At 45.7% G+C, this 20,990-nt stretch overlaps 1 protein-coding gene across 1 annotated transcript; it reads right to left on the reverse strand.

The window, feature by feature from the left end:
* Positions 1-672: 672 nt before the first annotated feature.
* On the reverse strand, positions 673-10,198 carry nmi (N-myc (and STAT) interactor). Its single transcript, XM_079277585.1, has 10 exons — positions 10,075-10,198; positions 9,937-9,978; positions 9,770-9,841; positions 4,583-4,741; positions 4,388-4,504; positions 4,078-4,243; positions 3,283-3,389; positions 2,960-3,146; positions 2,270-2,373; positions 673-1,236 (listed from the first exon to the last, which is right to left on the reverse strand). The coding sequence occupies exons 2-10, from the start codon at positions 9,973-9,975 to the stop codon at positions 1,030-1,032; spliced, it is 1,158 nt and encodes a 385-aa protein (XP_079133711.1). The 5' UTR covers positions 9,976-9,978; positions 10,075-10,198; the 3' UTR covers positions 673-1,029.
* Between the last annotated feature and the right edge of the window lie 10,792 nt (positions 10,199-20,990).

The following is a 20,990-nucleotide window of genomic DNA, read 5'->3' on the forward strand; positions in this document are numbered from 1 at the left end:
GACGAGCAGTAAAAGAAGAGTTGCTCCTCCATTGACAGCGTGTGAGTCGGCCAACCACCGGTACCGGTAACCGGGTGTAAGTCTCATGACGTACTGATGGTGCTCTGGTAACTCATCACACACTGTGGACAGATGAACCTCTTGGATCTGGATGACACTGTGCTCAGACTTCACCTTTTGTTTTTCCTCTGTGTCACATTTAGACTTGTGGAGGTGGAGCGGAGATCAGTACGCTTTAGTGTAAAGGAGGTTCGTTTTGAAGGACAGACTATGGAACCCATTCCTACCAGCAAGAGAAAGAAGACTGATGAAGAGTGAAGGATGAGAACTAGAAGAGGCTATACTGGGTTAACAATATGAAACTAAATCACAATGAGAGAACATGTCAAATGTTTTCCCTTTTGAGTCAAACTAATGGCTCCGTATGAAGCAAAGTCAGAGAATTCAAATGAATGAAGTGAGCAGCTGAGCCCATTAGCTGCATCAAGTGATGTTGTGTTCAGTTTGAGTTTCCCTCCGATATCCGACCAGCTGTGGACTAAATTCAAAAGGGCCGACCGGGAGTTTATGTGAAAGTCCTGAGGGAGTTCTGTGACGCTGTAAAGCAGCCCTCCAACCGTATATGGAGTCATGTTTGGATGGATGAAGAAAACACTCCTCCTGTGGTTGAGTCAGCATAAAGATCTTTTAATGAGCACAGAAGAGAAAGTATGACACGTTTAAAACATGTCCAGTAAAACAGGAGGACAGGAAGTGTGCCAGTGTCACTAATAATACCCAGACTATCACCGAGGCAACCGCTTTAACTTCAGCTTGTGCAGCTGTGACCACTGAAGGGAGCGACGAGTGATCCGGTGACTGTCCTCCACATATACGTGTTAGAAAGCAGTGCCTCGCCCAAGAAATCACTCAATATTCCCGTCTAATTCTCAGCAGGACAGCAAATAAATGAAATTTTCATATCATATTGATATATTACAGATAAGCTTTTCTAAGTCAATGGATCACAGGAGACGGCTGAGGAGCCGCTCATGTTGCAGCTGTCGGAGGCGAGTCCTCACAGAAGAAGGCCTGCAGAGCCTTCCCCCTGGAGGCGTACTGGATGCTCTCTATCTCACCGCCGAAGTTGCTGGGCTTCTGGAAGTGGATCTCCAGGTGGTCCTGCAGGTCCTCCTCGTCCCCCTTGTCCTCGATGTCATTCAGGAGGATGGTACGCTTTGGAGCGCCGCAGAAGGTCTGAAATGAATCGCCAGCAGACGGTTATTGATGCCACCACTGGTATGAACTTGAGCTGTTGATCGATACTAAAAGGATCCAGTTCTTGATGCCAACCTCTGATAACAGGTGGTTCAGAAGACCTCCGTGTCTGTCACTGGGTCACAAACTGTTCTTATGGGGAACCAAACCGCAGCGACCCCCCAACAGGCCTCATCTCTGACTCATGAGGAGCCTTTGTGCAGAAATGAGCGTTCCTCACCACTTTTACTGCCATCTGCACATGACCGTATGTCACTTTGAATCGGTAAACCCAGTGTGCGAAATATGGCGGTCTCGGGGGTCTAAGACCCCTTGATTGACCCTTCAGACCCCCTGAATGCCTCAACAGCAAAATAAAATGTCTTATAATCTTACTAAGAACCTGGATTAAAACAAGACATCGTCTCTGCTCTTCTTGGAGTTGTTTTGTGAACATGCTCTCTATCTGTGTAGGTCTGTGTAGGTCTGTGGAGGGCTGTGGAGGTCTGTGGAGGTCTGTGGAGGGCTGTGGAGGGCTGTGGAGGGCTGTGGAGGTCTGTGGAGGTCTGTGGAGGGCTGTGTAGGTCTGTGGAGGGCTGTGGAGGGCTGTGGAGGGCTGTGGAGGGCTGTGGAGGTCTGTGGAGGTCTGTGGAGGTCTGTGGAGGTCTGTGGAGGTCTGTGGAGGGCTGTGGAGGGCTGTGGAGGGCTGTGGAGGGCTGTGGAGGGCTGTGGAGGGCTCAAGCCTGTGCATGTGTGTGGGGTTATGTTAAATACTTTTTGTTGTTACATTGAGCAGGAGTTAACAGACATCTCGTTCTCTTCATGGCTCTCATCAGTTGAAGGTACGCTCTCCTGTCATAATGGACTCACTGTTATAAGAAGACTACAGCTATCAGAACCACATGGCTCGAAGGTGAACTGCAGTTATCACTTGTGTATTTCATCACATTAATGTAGAACAAGTTAACATTAAACACATGATGTAAACATCGAAACTCCAGCTGTGCTGTAAAGCACGACTCCAACATCTCACCTGGAACTTGCACAGCTGGTATTTGTAAACGGGTCCAACCTGCACGTTCACTTCAGAGTCCAGATCCACACGGTACCTCCCACTCAGGGCCAGGCCCTCAGCAACTACACACACACACACACACGCACACGCACACGCACACACACAGTTCATCCAGGGTTGAGTGCAGCATGTTGTCATTGTAAGCTGTGTTCAGCAGCAAACAGAGGAGAGCAGTTCCAGCCTGTGTTGAACAATCGATCCCTGAATCCCAACAAACCCACACTGATCCACTCCCGACTGCTCTTCAATGAATAAGGTGCACATGAACAAAGTAGGATGACACCAGCTGTTTCACCTTCTCCTCCTCGGCCTCTTTTGGCTGCAGCAGCTGACAGGTTGGGCTGTCGCTGTGCATCTGAGGAGGATGACTAGCAGGCGTCCCCATAGTGCTGAATCATGATGCATCACTGAACACAGTAGGCTGGCTGCTGTGGTTAGAGACATGTGCCCTCAGTGGTCATGCTGTTGCATTCATGACATCATTAGTGCTGAACGTTTGAATGGTGTCATTGCTCTGAATGAAAGCTGGTGTCCTATGAGCTCTCCCTCCCTTGCCGACTGCAGACTGTCTAATGAGCTTCTCTCAGTAAATCAGGTGCTGGCAACACAAATGCACTGAGACTGCAGCTCTGGCTCAGAGAGTCTTACCTCCAGGATGGAGGAAGCTGATCTGTCCTGTCCCAGTGTTCCTGTCGTACTCCACGCCGTCCACCTCTCCTCCTCCTCTGCTGGGCCGGGAGAAACTCATCTCCAGCTGCTGCTTTGTCCTCTCCTCCGGTATGGAAGGGGGGACGTTGGAAACCTTGAGCTGCTTTCTGGACACATCGAGGTGGACCTACATTGGTGACAGTAATGCTCAGTGCAAAGAATACAGACCCGTGCACAGCATGTCACACACTGAGCACCATTGTTCTGTGAGTCAGTCTGATGTTTATCAGTGAAAGATCTCTCTCACTCTCACTCTCTCTCACCTCAAACTTAACAGCAGGCTCCATGGTGATTCTTCTTGGTTTCACATCCAGACTGATGTTGTCACAGGACACAGAGCACTTGGCAATCTTCAGGACCTGCGAGGCCACTGGAGGACAGAGTAGAGTCGTCACAGTGAGGCTACATGGGTTTCTCTCTTCAAACCAGAACCTTCTCTATACACAGCCTCTCATCATCGCCGTCTTACTGGAGAGCATTTACACTCTTGTTCCTTTACACTTTCTCTGACCTTTACAATAGTTGTGCAGAACAAAATACGCATTGATAAGAAAAGTCCTCTGTTGTGTATCCATCGCCCTCCCTAAAGCCACAAACCGGGACTGATAGGCGCCTGAATCAAGACTGAACGTTGGTGTCTGCGTCTCTGTTTCTGCCTCTCCAGACTAAAACACAAGCCGGGAGTTCTCAAACTAAAACCGTTTAGGTGTTAAAGTAGCAAAAGATATTCTTTCTCAGAGGGAAACCCGTCCGTGTGGCGGTAGCATGAGGATAATACTGTCTTACTGGACCACAGAACACTCTTATTGTTCCACTCCCTTCTACCGTTTAGTACGTGGCCAAAACAGCAGCGCCCCCTGCTGGCTGCTCAGCTACATTGACTTGAGGTAATGTTCAACGTTTGCTATTAGCGTGTCTACCAAGTGAGCGTATGTGACACAGACAGTCAGCCTCAGCACAGATTATTGAGACTTTGTTCATCTAAATCTAAAGAAAAACAGAAAAGACAGATGAAGAAGCAGCTACTTGTCAGATGCCAGCCTATGACTGCAGCGTACCCTTCTCTTCTTCAAAGGTGATGAGTGCCTGTCCTCCCTGCAGGAGCACAGTGGGTCTCTGGCTGATGGCAAACACTCCTCTGATTGGCTGACTGTTGTCGTCGTCCCCCTCCTCTTTACTCTGAGCCCTGAACTCCACCTCTGTGTCTGGGATCTGGGCGTAGATCTGCAATACAACAGACAACAACAATGACATGAAGTTGTTATTGTTGGACATGCCAATGACTTGCTATATTGTTAAGATGTTGTATTCTGTTGCTGCCATGCAGCGGCAGGTTGGTGTACTTGGATGGACCGACTTCATTCCCACCTTGAATTTCTGCTTGAGTTTTGTGGACTCGGCCCTCTTGGCCTCAAGCGCAGCTTGACATCTCTTCAGTCTGTCCAGCAGATCCTGTCTGCATCCACTGTGCAGCAGGATGTCCTCCTATGAGGATCAAGTGAGAACATGCAGTGGGTCCTCTGTAGTTCTCCCTGTGGCTTTACAGAGATGACGTAACTGTACCTGCACTGTGCTCATGTTGAGCTTGAACTCCTTCTGACACTCCTCCTGCTTTTTAACGTGAGCTATCATCTCCTGCTTGGCCTTCTCCTTGGCCTCATCTTCTTCCAGTTTTTCCAGGATCAGCCTGGCTTTCACATCATCGGCTTTCTCTGCTTTAGTCTGAAAGACACGGACGGAGAAGTCCAGAGAGACTGTGAGAGACCTGTGGACAGTTTGCATTAAGGCTGTTTCTACCAGGAGAAGTAGTTCCACATAATGACGAGCACATTTCTACAAATACATGTTGCTGCTGAATCTTAGTGTTGTTAAGGTACTAAGTGACGTGAGGCCTACTTTAGGCTAGATCAGCGGTTACCAAACTTTTTAGGCTGCGCACCCCCTTCTACATCCCGACCGGGTTCGCACCCCCCCCCCCCTTAATAATAATTTAAAAAAAAGAAGCAACAGAGCCTTTTAAGCCGCATAAGAATCGGACCAATGAGAGAACAGTTTGCTCGCGCGTGGCATTTGTTTACAAGATTTAGTCCGCTGTTAAATGTTGCAGTGTGAACACAAACCGAACAAAGGAGCAACTGCAACAAAGCAAACGAACTGAAGGTGTGAAAACGCCCTGAAACACTGCAACAAAGTTTCAATAACTTTCAGTGACACAAGGCGTCACTTTTAAAGAGCAATACGGATGCGAGCACACACGCACAGGCTCAGAGGCAGATTATCACATTTAATTTACAATTAATGACCGACTAATGTAGCCAGGATGTCTTCGGACAAAGCATCGATGCGGCGACACAGTGTTGTTGGACACCGGGATCATGTCCAACTTTTTTGCCCTTTTTTGAACCTCACTGCACACCACGCACTGTGGCTTTGGGGAATCTGCATTGCCAATCCAAGTGAAGCCCAGACACAGATACTTTTCATCATATTTCCTCTTTTTTTCCCAGTCTGATGCTCACTCTCGTTTCCTCTTTTTTCACCTTGACTCCGCGATGGGCCGATGTGCTCCCAATTTGTCTGTGCTATCCCTTCCTCCTTTTCGGTCTCCTCCGTCTCATCTTCCTCTGACTCTGGCTCGATTTCTTCTCCCGGTCTCTCCCAACGCACCTCTCCGTTCCCCTCGCCTCCGATTCCTCTCTCTCTCTCTCTCTCTGTCCCTCTCCTCTTTTACGACTGATAGCTTCAGATGTCCCACCTGACAGTTTTTAAATTAAAATTACATTTTTTTTTAATATTTAATATTATTACACCATCAGACCGCCATTACACTTTTCCTCTCGCGCACCCCCTAGAGGCAGCTTGCGCACCCCCAATTAACGTTAGGCCTACACCAGGCTAAATGAATAAGTAACGTTAGGCCTACACCAGGCTAAATGAATAAGTAACGTTAGGCCTACACCAGGCTAAATGAATAAGTAACGTTAGGCCTACACCAGGCTAAATGAATAAGTAACGTTAGGCCTACACCAGGCTAAATGAATAAGTAACATTAGGCCTACACCAGGCTAAATGAATAAGTAACGTTAGGCCTACACCAGGCTAAATGAATAAGTAACGTTAGGCCTACACCAGGCTAAATGAATAAGTAACGTTAGGCCTACACCAGGCTAAATGAATAAGTAACGTTAGGTCTACACCAGGCTAAATGAATAAGTAACGTTAGGCCTACACCAGGCTAAATGAATAAGTAACGTTAGGCCTACACCAGGCTAAATGAATAAGTAACGTTAGGCCTACACCAGGCTAAATGAATAAGTAACATTAGGCCTACACCAGGCTAAATTAATAAGTAACGTTAGGCCTACACCAGGCTAAATGAATAAGTAACATTAGGCCTACACCAGGCTAAATGAATAAGTAACATTAGGCCTACACCGGGCTAAATGAATAAGTAACATTAGGCCTACACCAGGCTAAATGAATAAGTAACGTTAGGCCTACACCAGGCTAAATGAATAAGTAACGTTAGGTCTACACCAGGCTAAATGAATAAGTAACATTAGGCCTACACCAGGCTAAATGAATAAGTAACGTTAGGCGTACACCAGGCTAAATGAATAAGTAACGTTAGGCCTACACCAGGCTAAATGAATAAGTAACATTAGGCCTACACCAGGCTAAATGAATAAGTAACATTAGGCCTACACCAGGCTAAATGAATAAGTAACATTAGGCCTACACCAGGCTAAATGAATAAGTAACGTTAGGCCTACACCAGGCTAAATGAATAAGTAACATTAGGCCTACACCAGGCTAAATGAATAAGTAACGTTAGGCCTACACCAGGCTAAATGAATAAGTAACGTTAGGCCTACACCAGGCTAAATGAATAAGTAACATTAGGCCTACACCAGGCTAAATGAATAAGTAACATTAGGCCTACACCAGGCTAAATGAATAAGTAACATTAGGTCTACACCAGGCTAAATGAATAAGTAACATTAGGCCTGCACCAGGCTAAATGAATAAGTAACGTTAGGTCTACACCAGGCTAAATGAATAAGTAACGTTAGGCCTACACCAGGCTAAATGAATAAGTAACGTTAGGCCTACACCAGGCTAAATGAATAAGTAACGTTAGGCCTACACCAGGCTAAATGAATAAGTAACGTTAGGCCTACACCAGGCTAAATGAATAAGTAACGTTAGGTCTACACCAGGCTAAATGAATAAGTAACATTAGGCCTACACCAGGCTAAATGAATAAGTAACGTTAGGCCTACACCAGGCTAAATGAATAAGTAACGTTAGGCCTACACCAGGCTAAATGAATAAGTAACATTAGGTCTACACCAGGCTAAATGAATAAGTAACGTTAGGCCTACACCAGGCTAAATGAATAAGTAACATTAGGTCTACACCAGGCTAAATGAATAAGTAGCGTTAGGCCTACACCAGGCTAAATGAATAAGTAACATTAGGCCTACACCAGGCTAAATGAATAAGTAACGTTAGGCCTACACCAGGCTAAATGAATAAGTAACATTAGGCCTACACCAGGCTAAATGAATAAGTAACATTAGGCCTACACCAGGCTAAATGAATAAGTAACATTAGGCCTACACCAGGCTAAATGAATAAGTAACATTAGGCCTACACCAGGCTGAATGAATAAGTAACGTTAGGCCTACACCAGGCTAAATGAATAAGTAATGTTAGGCCTACACCAGGCTAAATGAATAAGTAACATTAGGCCTACACCAGGCTAAATGAATAAGTAACGTTATTCCTACACCAGGCTAAATGAATAAGTAACATTAGGTCTACACCAGGCTAAATGAATAAGTAACATTAGGCCTACACCAGGCTAAATGAATAAGTAACATTAGGCCTACACCAGGCTAAATGAATAAGTAACATTAGGCCTACACCAGGCTAAATGAATAAGTAACGTTAGGCCTACACCAGGCTAAATGAATAAGTAACGTTAGGCCTACACCAGGCTAAATGAATAAGTAACGTTATTCCTACACCAGGCTAAATGAATAAGTAACATTAGGTCTACACCAGGCTAAATGAATAAGTAACATTAGGCCTACACCAGGCTAAATGAATAAGTAACATTAGGCCTACACCAGGCTAAATGAATAAGTAACATTAGGCCTACACCAGGCTAAATGAATAAGTAACATTAGGTCTACACCAGGCTAAATGAATAAGTAACATTAGGCCTACACCAGGCTAAATGAATAAGTAACATTAGGCCTACACCAGGCTAAATGAATAAGTAACGTTAGGCCTACACCAGGCTAAATGAATAAGTAACATTAGGCCTACACCAGGCTAAATGAATAAGTAACATTAGGCCTACACCAGGCTAAATGAATAAGTAACGTTAGGCCTACACCAGGCTAAATGAATAAGTAACATTAGGCCTACACCAGGCTAAATTAATAAGTAACATTAGGTCTACACCAGGCTAAATGAATAAGTAACATTAGGTCTACACCAGGCTAAATGAATAAGTAACGTTAGGCCTACACCAGGCTAAATGAATAAGTAACATTAGGTCTACACCAGGCTAAATGAATAAGTAACATTAGGTCTACACCAGGCTAAATGAATAAGTAACATTAGGCCTACACCAGGCTAAATGAATAAGTAACATTAGGCCTACACCAGGCTAAATGAATAAGTAACATTGGGTCTACACCAGGCTAAATGAATAAGTAACATTAGGTCTACACCAGGCTAAATGAATAAGTAACATTAGGCCTACACCAGGCTAAATGAATAAGTAACATTAGGCCTACACCAGGCTAAATGAATAAGTAACGTTAGGCCTACACCAGGCTAAATGAATAAGTAACGTTATTCCTACACCAGGCTAAATGAATAAGTAACATTGGGTCTACACCAGGCTAAATGAATAAGTAACGTTAGGCCTACACCAGGCTAAATGAATAAGTAACATTAGGCCTACACCAGGCTAAATGAATAAGTAACATTAGGCCTACACCAGGCTAAATGAATAAGTAACATTAGGCCTACACCAGGCTAAATGAATAAGTAACGTTAGGCCTACACCAGGCTAAATGAATAAGTAACATTAGGCCTACACCAGGCTAAATGAATAAGTAACGTTAGGCCTACACCAGGCTAAATGAATAAGTAACATTGGGTCTACACCAGGCTAAATGAATAAGTAACATTAGGCCTACACCAGGCTAAATGAATAAGTAACATTGGGTCTACACCAGGCTAAATTAATAAGTAACGTTAGGCCTACACCAGGCTAAATGAATAAGTAACGTTAGGCCTACACCAGGCTAAATGAATAAGTAACATTAGGCCTACACCAGGCTAAATGAATAAGTAGCGTTAGGCCTACACCAGGCTAAATGAATAAGTAACATTGGGTCTACACCAGGCTAAATGAATAAGTAACATTAGGCCTACACCAGGCTAAATGAATAAGTAACATTGGGTCTACACCAGGCTAAATGAATAAGTAACATTAGGCCTACACCAGGCTAAATTAATAAGTAACGTTAGGCCTACACCAGGCTAAATTAATAAGTAATGTTAGGCCTACACCAGGCTAAATGAATAAGTAACGTTAGAGACATGTAATCTCGCTGTGCAGAGTCAGAACAGAATATAATGGTGTTGTTTTGAGCGCTGCTGTAATGAAACAGTTCTCTGTGCTTGGCCCTCTGGAACGTGTCAGGCTGCATCACACAGTCTTACCTTCCATGCCTCCAGCTCCTTCTTGGCCTCCTCGGTTTCTCTGGCCTCCTCTTCCAGACGCCCGTCCTCCTCCTGCCCATGAAAACATTCGCTCCGTTAAACTCCGGTAATGATGTGGCTGCTTCACTCACTTCTCCACCGAGAAGTCACGAGCCCACGAGCCTTACCTTGCCATTAACCGGGCGGTTACTGCAGATGTCAGCCATGACCTGACGGGTTCGAAAGGGAAACTCGGTAAACAACGTCGTCTGCGACTAAACACAGCCAGCTAAATGCGCCAATATGAACGGCACGTCGAGTACTACCTGCTCTGTACTTCTTTGCTGCTTGATTTTCCTGTCGAAGTGCCGTAAAGTGAGAACACACCGAGCACAGAGCTTCCGAAGGACTCGAATCAAAAGTGAAAGTGAGTTTGGAGTGCCGGTGACGCAGCAGTCCCGGCGGGAGGAGCGCGGTGTGTGATCGACTGTAACTGGAGATGGTTTCCACTGCTGACGTCTCACTACAGTTTCTTTCACTTGTTTACAGTCAGTCCATGAAAGCAGACCTGCTCATCTCAGATCAGACGCACACACAACGCTGAAGTCCACACATCTCCCGCAAAACAACACTTTGCATTCAAAACAATGTTGTTTCTTCTGAAAGTGGCATTTTATGTCCAAATGACACACACGCACACACACACACACACACACACACAATCATGTGAATAGACATTTCTAAGAACCAAAGGAAGAGCGATCAGACTTAACAGCGGCATACTTGTTCAATAGAAAGTCATGAAGGGATGGATCTGTAAAACATGCAGTCATGGTCACAGTGACCTGTTGAGGGAACCAGAGAACCCGTGCATCGCTTCTCCCTGCTCTCTGTGCATGTTCATATACCTCCATCAGAACACACTCATTGAGCATCGTCGACTGAAGCAGAGGTTCGATCTGCTGCCGAGTGGTAGAAGCTAAACCTCGTTCCCAATCGCAAGCTCTGACAAATGTATTTGTCTTCACAGTGTAGTTCATGTGCTGTTGAGAAGAGTCTCTGGAGATATATATATATATACATACACAGTGACTTTTTATAATATACTTGTTTTTACTCTTGTTTGTTTACCACATTTCTTCTATTTTTACATTACGTCTCATTATACTATCATACTATTGCATGTGTTTTGCTGCTATGCACCAAGTCATCGAGCCAAGTTCCTTGTATGTGTCACGTACTTAATAAACCGTTTGTGATTGTGATTTTGGGTGAATCCAGCTTGATGCAGCAGATGTAAAAGAAAAGATAATAAGAATAAAATGCATTGTAAATTTAAAGTGTATGTGTGTATTACATGTTTTAACTAAATGAATACATTCACACATTCACATGCTATAAGTTCTAGAAGTTGTTCTGCTTTGTTGATCGGAGTGGGTTCTTTGTCCATGTGAATCGAGATAAACTGGGACGTTTCTGACCTGAACCCTGGAATGAAGCAAAGGCCTCACATTTTGTGTTAAACCTCAGACCTTGTACCAACAATATAACTGCGTTATCTTGTTCGGTGTGCGCACCAGCTTGAGTAGCCAGTTCATATACTTGATAGCAGACATGGAGAAGGCTGCTGTGGACAGAGGTTAATCCAGACTCATCTTTATTTAGCTGCTCTATAATTATATATATTTTTAAATAGGATTTATTATCGAACGTTTTTCTAGTTCTTCAGATTTGTGTCTTTTGTCTGAGGAGGTGATTTGTTATTTTCCTCGTGGCAGACATAAGATGATGGTGATGGTCTCCTGTAGTTGGTGAGTACTTGCAGGCCTCTCCACACTGACGAGGGGTCGTTGGCTGAACACCTTTTCTCCAACTTTTCAGTGTAGCTTCTCTTTGTGTCGGTGTGTTCCTGGTCTGGTTGTACAGGATCCGGTCCCCACTTCTGTAGGCCTCTTCCTTGGCCCGATGAAGCTGCCTGAGTTTTTCAGTAAACCAGGTTTATTGTTGTTGAATGTGCAGAAGGTTTTAGTCGGCACACGCATGTCCTTTGGCCGACAGCCACCTCAGCTCTGCCCGTGCCAAGGGTTCAAAGGGACCGAAGAGCCCCTTTTTGGAAGAGGGACACCAGCCTGTGGCTCCGCACTGTCATTGTCGACAATAGCATGCTGCCATGACATAGCAGCCACGTACACCGTCAGGTTATCGAGGAAGGACTGCAGAAACTCAAGTACAGCAGGCACGGGGCACTTTACTGGGTCTTTGTTCTGAGCCACACACCAGTCAGAAAACAGCCTCCACCTGTTCTTGTACTGCAGACGGGTAGATGGTGCTCTGGCATGCAGAATAGTCATTCTGACTGGTTCTATGCAGCCAATCAGCAGCGGGTCGGGCCCTCCAGCGGCCTAATCCGACCCCTGCAGGGCGTCCTGCAGCAGAGTCTGTGCAACAGGGAGAACCAAGTCCTGGCTGACCATAAGAGGGCCACTAGCAGAAGTCTGTGGCACTGTTGAAGCACTCTGAGAAGCATTGGTAAGATCAGAGGAAATGGTGGAAAGGCATAAAGAAGACCCTCTGGCCATGTGCGAGCCTGACCCAGAGGACTGGTCCTCTCAGAATCAGAACTGTTTAATACCAAGTATGTTATACATTACAAGGAATTTGACTGTAGGTGCACAACAATAAACACAGTGTAATCGTATGAGACATAATTTTAAAGTCTGGTCCGACCAGGGGCCTCCTAAGTCAGAAGAGCACGGGACAGCTGTGACGACCCTTTCTGCCCTACTGACTCCATATGCCACTGCTAGTTTACGCTCCTCTCTTATTTGCTTGGTTGTGTGCATCTCACTCTTGTCATGGCTGTGTAGCCCCGTTTGTGACAAGCAGGGACTCGTCCATCCAAATTGGATTTGCTTGAGGGTGTTATCTGGTACCGAGTAATAATGGTTGTGTGTGTTTGGGGGATGCATTTTTGGGCAGCAGAGGTCGCTCCTGCAGCCAGCGTGTGTTTACACGAGTTGGCAGGTGTGAACTAGCAGCAGTGAGTACATGGTCCTCTAGTGCAGTGTTTTAAACCTTTTGAGCCACTGTCCATTGTTCACATTTAAAAGATGAGGGCTGCATCAGCCCGCAACAACCAAAAAAGTTAGAAAAGATGGACTCAGGCATCGGGGTCGTCTGGCAGCTCCTGCAGCACCCGGCCGGTCTGGGTGAACAGAACATAAAACCAAATTATGAACACAGTCAAACATATGGGCACCTTTCTGGGTTTCTCTCCCTCCCTCAGCAGTTACCTGTGTACTCCCGTATCCGGGTGCAACTGTCAACCAGCCTCCTCCCGTACAGGCTTTGGGCCAGCTGGTTGATAGTGTCCAGGTCCTGGCTGTCCCCCCTCTCCACCGAGGCACGCCTGTGGTCCTCGTTCCACCTCGTCAGGCCCTCCAGCAGGTAGAGCTGGATGTTCATGGCACTGGCACTGGTGCCTGGAACATTACACAGAGAGGGGTGAGGCAAGAAGCAACGGACTCGCAGTGAAGATTAACTTGTGTGTTCAGGCTTCAGACACTTACCAGAAATTAACCTGTTAAGGTGGAGATGGAATGACTCCAAGGAGGTGGAGCCGCGGGAACACCGGCAGGGTGACCCCTCCCCTGGTGAGCTGGCCCGTCCTGGTATACAGCTGCAGCCCCGGTGGATCCTGGATGCACTGGAGGTGGCAGTGCTGGGTGCTCCAGATGCCCTCCACCCTCTCCTGGTCCAGCAGGATAGCCATGCCGTCTCTGGCCGACTTGAAGTGGTCCAGGGTCTCCCCAATGAGATGCTCGGTCTCCTGTGCCCCACGTATGTGGCGGCGACAGTGCCGAGCCATCTCCTTGGGGGAGACCCTGCTCCAAGCCCCGGGCCCCTCTGCCTCCTTGACTCTCTTCAGCAGGGAGATGTCCTCCTGGTCCCAGGTAAAGATGGAGGCGGAGAGGCGTTGCATAAACTGGGCATAGAGGGGGTGGCTTTCGGTGGTGACCATCGCCGCCAATCTCCTCATAAAATGCCCAATGTCCAGCCTGACCACTAGCTGGGTCCACTCTGGGAACAGAGCGGCAGCTGCTGAACCCCCAGTGATTGAGCAGCACTCCCTGTCCACGTAGAGGACCAGAGGTGGCTCCTCCTTAGCCTGCTGGTACCGCCTGACCAGCCCGGAGGTCATCTGCTGCAGGCCGCAGCCCTCGGCCGCAGTGAGGACCGACATGAGCACCTGCCCGTGCTCGTTGCCCACGTTGGTCACCCACTGGATCGTCCCCGCAGCGTGACCGGACAGCTTCCTGGTGATCTACACGATCACAATCACAGTTACTGTATTGATCCCTGTGGGGAAACCGGGAATCTATTCTAAAATAGAAACATAAGACCACAAGACCATGTGAAAGCTAAATACAATGTAAAAATGTCTAAACATTCTACCTTCTTGGTGGAGTCCATTTTTAGGACGGAGCCAAAGACGGAGGTCACCTTGGCTCTCATCTCCTCCAGACGGGCGAAGCTGTCGGTGGCGAAGGCGGAGAGGATCCACTGCCTGGTGGGGACCAGGTCCATCTCTGGCAGGTCTGGAGGAGGAGGAACAGTCACACCCGGTATCATGGACTTCTTGTAAGTTGACATGAAGCGGATGCAACTGTTCATCCAGGCCGCCGTGTGCTTCTCCACCAGGCAGGAGCGCAGACGGACGGCACTGCTGCCGAGCGACCGGCCCCTCATCTGCACCAGGACCCTCTTATCACACGACAGCCTGCAGAGCAGATACAATCAGATAGTGGACAGAAAGATAATGACAAAGAACTGGTCAGTTCAACTCTCAGGCTCCTCCCTCCTCACCCCAGAGTTCTCCTTCAAAGTTAGTTAGCCAACTTCTTCCCACAGCGGCGACCCTCGAGGTACTCCGTGCCCATAAAATACCAACCGTCGCTGTACAAGACCTTGCGAACGGTCTTGTACAGGCCACATCCAGTCATGCTGTGGGCACAGACAGGGCAGCTGATAGCGCACTGCCACATCCTTTGGGGCACCCAGAGGAAGAACGGCCGCTGGAAGAAGGCATCGAAGGAGGCCGGTGGCTGGAAGTACAGCCGGTCGGGTCCAGGAGGATAGTTCCAGCACTGCAGTTCTGGGTTTAGGGTGAGCTTCCCACTCTGGTCCCTGGTGAACAGAGCCCGGCTCACCCACCCATGCTGCACCCTGGGCAGCGTGCTCCTCCAGCTCTCTGGGAGAGGAACCTGTAACACACAGACAATTATAGAAAGAACCGTCGGCAAAAAGATTACAACTTGCAATATCACATCTGCAATATGTGTGTTTAGATTTGAATCAGAGGACTGACATCAGCTGGGAGAGGGCCAGATGCTGGAGCAGGGACCACTGGTTCACCAGGAGCTACAGACATGATGGTAAAAAGAAAAACGAATAATTTACTCTCATGCTTTTCTTACTGAATCACGTTAAGACAGGTGAACAGGAAATAAAAAACCCGGTCAATGGACGGCCCCGGGGAAGAGGATGCCCTGGGGGAGGAGGAGGTTGGTGGAGCAGACGGTGAGGAGGCTGCTTTGTCCTTCTGGTCCCTCCCCATCACGTACCTCTTCAGGTGGTCCATGCGTGAACCTGTGGACTGCAAGCGGGCTCTCTTGAGCCACATCCTGTAGCTGTGGAGGGATGAAGCCACATTAGATGAAAACAGGAAACGCCTTACAGTGACTCTTTGATTACGACTTGCTCTGTGACTTACCTCTGCACTACAGGATCTGCAGACTCGTAGAACTCCCGGTATGAGAGTCCAGCATGCTCCCCAAATCCCACCCGGCTGCTGTCCAGCGCTCCCTCAGAGGAGGGGCTGTCAGACACCCTGCTCTGCTGGACAGCAGACGTCATGCAGGGAAACAGCCTGGCGTACCGGGACAGAGCGTCCTTGTTCTGCTTGATGGGGCTGGTGTAGAGGTCTCCCGACTCACGCTCCTGATGATGAGACGCCAGGATCCCGATGAGGTATCCCACATCGTTGCTGAGAAGCCAGTGGAAGGTCTGCCTTCTGTACTTTCCAAACTGAATCTCATGGCGGCTGAGAACCAGTTTGGTGTCGCCGCGGCCCCTTCCACCAGCAACGACCCGGTGCCTGGCGTCCTGCATTGTGGATGCAGGGTTCTTCGGCCGGTGGGATCGGACTCCCTCCTGCTGACGGCGAAAGGCATCCGCCTCGGGAGAAGCTTTCAGGATCAGATCATTTGGCGTGGAGCTAACTCTCAGATTTGGTACGTAGTCCATCTATTCATGAAAGAGCGACAGAAGGAAGACCCGAAGAGCCCAGTGATATCACAGTACTGGATATGTAGTACCAATTTATAATGTAGTATTCTGATGGGATTAGGAGATCATAACATAATAATAATAATCACAACCACAGTTGGAAATGAGTCAGAATGCATAATAACCGTCATTACTGCTGCACAGAATAATTGATCTTCTGTTTCCCAGCGAGCATGTTTCAGGTTCAAATATTTTTTTCACAGGCCATTTGAAGACGTTGATTAAACTCACTTTTAAACATCTTTTCACCAGAAGGATGCTTACTGGGATATCACACCGTATGATACTGTATGTCGTTTGTATGTTGCTGTCTGCCAAACAACATTTTGTTTGTACATAACTTTGTTTTACTTACTTCCTCGTCTTTTAAACTCACTTTCTGCCGTGTCTTTAAATGTGAAAAGTCCTGAAAACTCATTTTATAATGTTGAGCTACAGCAACAGAACATAAAGACATGTTTACGTTTACTGTGGGTCCATGGTGCAGTACGCTACAGGCTAACACTACAAACCAGGGGCGTCATTAGGCCTATTTTAGGGGGGCTGAAGCCCCCCTAAAATGTTCTTCAGCCCCCCCAAATAATTTGTCATTATTGGCTTTAAAATAAATATATATATATATATATATATTTATTTTGGTGATGTCATTAAATTAAACTATTGTTTCTCACATGGACAAGTTATTTGTAACTCTAACATGCTACATATGTGCGTGCGTTCTGGTTTGTATGTTTTCTCCCCTTCAAATTACAATCCAATAGCCTATCATCATAACGATGAACGATCTATAAACCCCGGGCACTAGGACCTTGGGGAGGCTGCTGCGCTGGCTTTCTCACTCTGCCAAGTAACGTCTCTCGTCAACCACAGCCAGGATTATAGCCAAGGAGCTTAGCTCAAAGTAAATGATTAACGGCGTGGAATTGTAAGAACAGGTAGTTACAGAATGTGGCTATCTGTAGTTGTTAATGATTGTTACCTGCTTAAATTCAGGTTTACTTGAGGCAAATGAAAGGGAATATTGTAGTGCGCTATGTTATGTATTTTTTTTATCTGCCTCTAATGCTATCCTGGATCTAGTCCTATAGTGTTTTTCTCTGTACATTGCAATCCTAGTTTGACTTGATTACAGTGAATGCATTGGGTGCCTTCCATTTCAGCCCATCATACAATATTTATCATTCGATAATTAAGATGTGTTCTTTTATTTTGTTATTCATGGGGTTTTTTTTCCATTGAATGATATATTTGACACTGAACTAGTTAATCTTTATCTCAGTGATAGTGTCCAAATTAGCATAAAATATCACTGGTATGTAAAAACTACACAGCCAGCAAGATAGATGTAAATGTTGATCAACATCTTATTCCCTTCTGCTCATAATAAAACAAGTAAACAACTCAAAAGTTGACACTGTCAGGTCCATTCTCCATCCATTGTGTGCGTCCCTTTAAGAATCAGGATTTGGGAGTGACGCGGATATGAAAGCGAGTTTATCCGTCTTTCCTTTACAAGCAGGACAATTATTTCTCTCTTTATGTGAGACAAGTTCATATTTGTGTTGTCAAATTTCACTGTGACCCTGAAATTCTGTCTCTTGTGTTATCATATACTGAATGCAAGCAAAACTGCAGAGCAAAATCACACTCTTTCTGATTGAACCAATCTATGAACTGTCTGAAACAATGGATATCCACGGCCCCAAATGGGCCCCAAAAAAATTGCACAAACATGCTGCTCACCTTGGGGCTGAGACCCCCCTTTCTTTGAATCCTAGAAACGCCCCTGCTGCGAACTAACATGCTAACGCTACAAGCTAACGACCAGAATCTCTGGACGGTGCTGCCCTCAAAGTAGTAGAAGCAGTCCGAGTTCCTGCGCATGCGTGTTCCTGCAGTAAATACACGTGTGTTACATGAACTACAGACAGAATGTTCTGGAGCTTCTTGTTGGCAGCACACAGTCTATAAATCCACATTCATCACATTTTATTTGTATTAAACATTAACTCATCACATCTTAAATCACATCTTCGTGGAGACCACATTTCTTTCACCAGTGTAATATGACTTTGTTATATACATGTACAAACTAAGTGGTGTTTAGTGACACATTGCTTTTGTAACCGCATTTTATCCGGTTTAAAAGACGTTCAGAACGAAGATGAACTGGTTTTCAACCAGAAACCAAGAGTGCATCCCGGTTGGCGCTCACTGGGTGTGGGTGTGTGGATGTGTTTGTGTCTCTCAGTCTTCATCAGGAAATACTTGAAGAGGACTTGCACGGTCTGCTAAATCTCCTCGAAGCAGCCAATCACAGAAGTACTGCAGGTAATGTAACGGAGAACCGGCTGAGGGCGGGTTTAGCTACGTAGAGCCTCCCCCTGTATCAAACCAATCAGCAAGTAGAACGGTGAAGAGGAACGTCCAATTGGAGCTGCAGAGACACCCGGGGCTGAATAGGGACCAATAGGAAACAACGGGAAGGCGGGACTTTCTCTCTGGGAGTAAGTGAGACCAGTGAGACCTGCAGACCAGTAATGATCAGGAGGATATTACCAGTAAGTGCAGTAACTGCTATTTGTTGGAGTGGTTTTCTGAAATCCCAGCCTTCTTTTCAAAGATTTTTTGAAGAAAGCCATTCGGTTGATTGTTGGTTGACGCACATGATGTCTATGTCTTCATACCCTAACTTGAGCATTGACTGTTGACTTCAGTAAGTGGTAATTGTTGGGGCCGTTTTAAGTGACAAAAGCAACAGAATGGAAGAAGAAGAAGACAGAAGAAGACATATTTAAAAAGAAGACATTTTTAAAAAAGACTTGATTTCATGGGAAACACTCTCAGATCACTTCGAGCCACGGTGATGCTTGTGTTCATACGTGCTTCTCTTTGGGGTTGTCTTAGTTGTAACAATCAAGTGGGATTGAATGCAGTACAGTTTTTTCCCATCTGTTTACGGCAGAGTTTATGTGACTTATTCAGTGTTTAAGATGTGCAAATCTGAGCAGGAAGCACCGCTCCCACAGCTTCCTGAACACAACACAGATCACAATCACATGTAAATATGTCAGGATCCAGGATCCCTGTCTGACCCGACACCTCCCATAGCCACACCCGTGATTGGGCACAGCTGAGGACACTCCAGCCGATCACCTCCTGCAGCCTGACACACCAGACTCAGGGCCCACTAATGAGTCTCCTGTCTCTACATAAGCTCTGGCCCTGCAGTCTGGGGTTGTCAGGTCGTACCGTCTTTCACCCGCTTCAGCCCCGTGGCGTCCTCTGCCCTCCTTGTGTTCTACGGATTACACTCCGCCGCTCTGCCCTCCTTGTGTTACACGGACTACACACGCCGTCAAGCTGCCAGCCCTCCGGTGTCGAGCCACGGGCCTCACACCGTCGATCTGCCACTCGGGTGTCGGACCACGGGCTCCACACCTTCCTGTCTTAGTCAGGATGAATAAAACCAGTTTCCATTAACTTCTGTCTCCTGTGGTCTTGCGTTTGGGTCCTACCTGTGAACTCCCGTGACAAAATCAGACATGGACATAGTCTGCATCATCATGAACACGAAACCAGTGAAAGCTCACTATAACCTCTTCAGGATTTGTTTGTATAACAGTTCAAATATGGGGAAATTATGAATATCATAATGTCATTTGATCTGACTTTCCCTTTCATTTTCTCAAAAACTGTATCGTAAAATCTCCTAAAAATCTGAGATGGATATAGGGGTCATCCTGACCAAGACTATTAAAAGTGTCTTATAGCCGCTTAAGGGTTTGTTTTAATGATAGTTAAATATGAGGAAATAATTAACACCACTGTGTAATTTGAGCTGATTTTACATAGAGTAAAATCACATGGAATTAGACATGAGCACAGTCAGGGACATTATAAACAAGAATCTAGTGAATGTTTACTGTAACCTCTTAAGGAATTCCTGTAATAAAAGACCAAATGTGTAAATTAATTAATATGAATACCATTTGAGCTGACTTGCCTCTTCATTTCTCAAAAACTGTACAGTAAAATCACATGAAAGTTTGGATGGATATAGTCAGGGACCGGGTTATCCTGAACAAAAACCCAGTGGACATGTTCGCTAACCAATAAAGGAAATGTTTTATTACACATCAAAGATTGTTTGATAATATTTTAACTTTTCAGCCCCCTTTTTAAATTTAAAACAGTACAGTAGTGTAAATTCCGATTTTCTTATCATTGGATTTCAAATAATGTCCAACATTATCCATATATGTATTTATTGCTTTGTCACTAGATGCTATAAGGACTGAGACAAGGTGCTTTACAACTTCATTTGGAGGAATACGTCTCATTATTTAAAAGTGCTTTATAATACCAACGAAGGTTTAGGTCTGAAGATGGTTTTAGCTCTGTCACCAATTGCTCTTTGGTTACAGTTGGTGGTGTCACATTTCTCCTAAAATGTGGCTTCTCTGTTGATAAAATCCATATGAGTTATTGTCATAGGAAAGCAGTGACAGCTCTGTTATTTGCTGACACATATCACGGTTCGCCCTATATATCTTCTTTATATGGGACAATAATGACAACCCGTATAAATACAGGACTATCTTCTGTCACACATGGTTTAATAATTCAACACTGACAGTTGGCTAAATACTTCATCAAAATGTTGATGTATTATCTTATAAAGAATCTCTTAAATCCACAGGAGCATGCTATTGTTTTTGATAACATGATACGCTGTCCTTGAACTTTTACGAAACTGAAGTTCAACCTCTTCATTTTGAAGATTGTGTGGAAAATACTAATATTTGGGAAAGTACTGTATTGTTAATACAAATATTAGGAATACACTTAGTTGTGTTACTGTCCCATCATTTAGATGTTTAGGTCTTCCTTA

The sequence above is a fragment of the Melanostigma gelatinosum genome (genome assembly GCF_949748355.1).
Source record: "Melanostigma gelatinosum genome assembly, chromosome: 10".
Lineage (NCBI taxonomy): Eukaryota > Metazoa > Chordata > Actinopteri > Perciformes > Zoarcidae > Melanostigma > Melanostigma gelatinosum.

Coding starts and splice junctions, on each gene's coding strand:
- nmi (XM_079277585.1), bottom strand. CDS start 9,975: ATGGCTGACATCTGCAGTAACCGCCCGGTTAATGGCAAG. Junction 4,244..4,387: donor AACTCAAGCAGAAATTCAAG/GTGGGAATGAAG, acceptor GTTGTATTGCAG/ATCTACGCCCAGATCCCAGA. Junction 1,237..2,269: donor ACCAGCTGTGCAAGTTCCAG/GTGAGATGTTGG, acceptor GATTCATTTCAG/ACCTTCTGCGGCGCTCCAAA.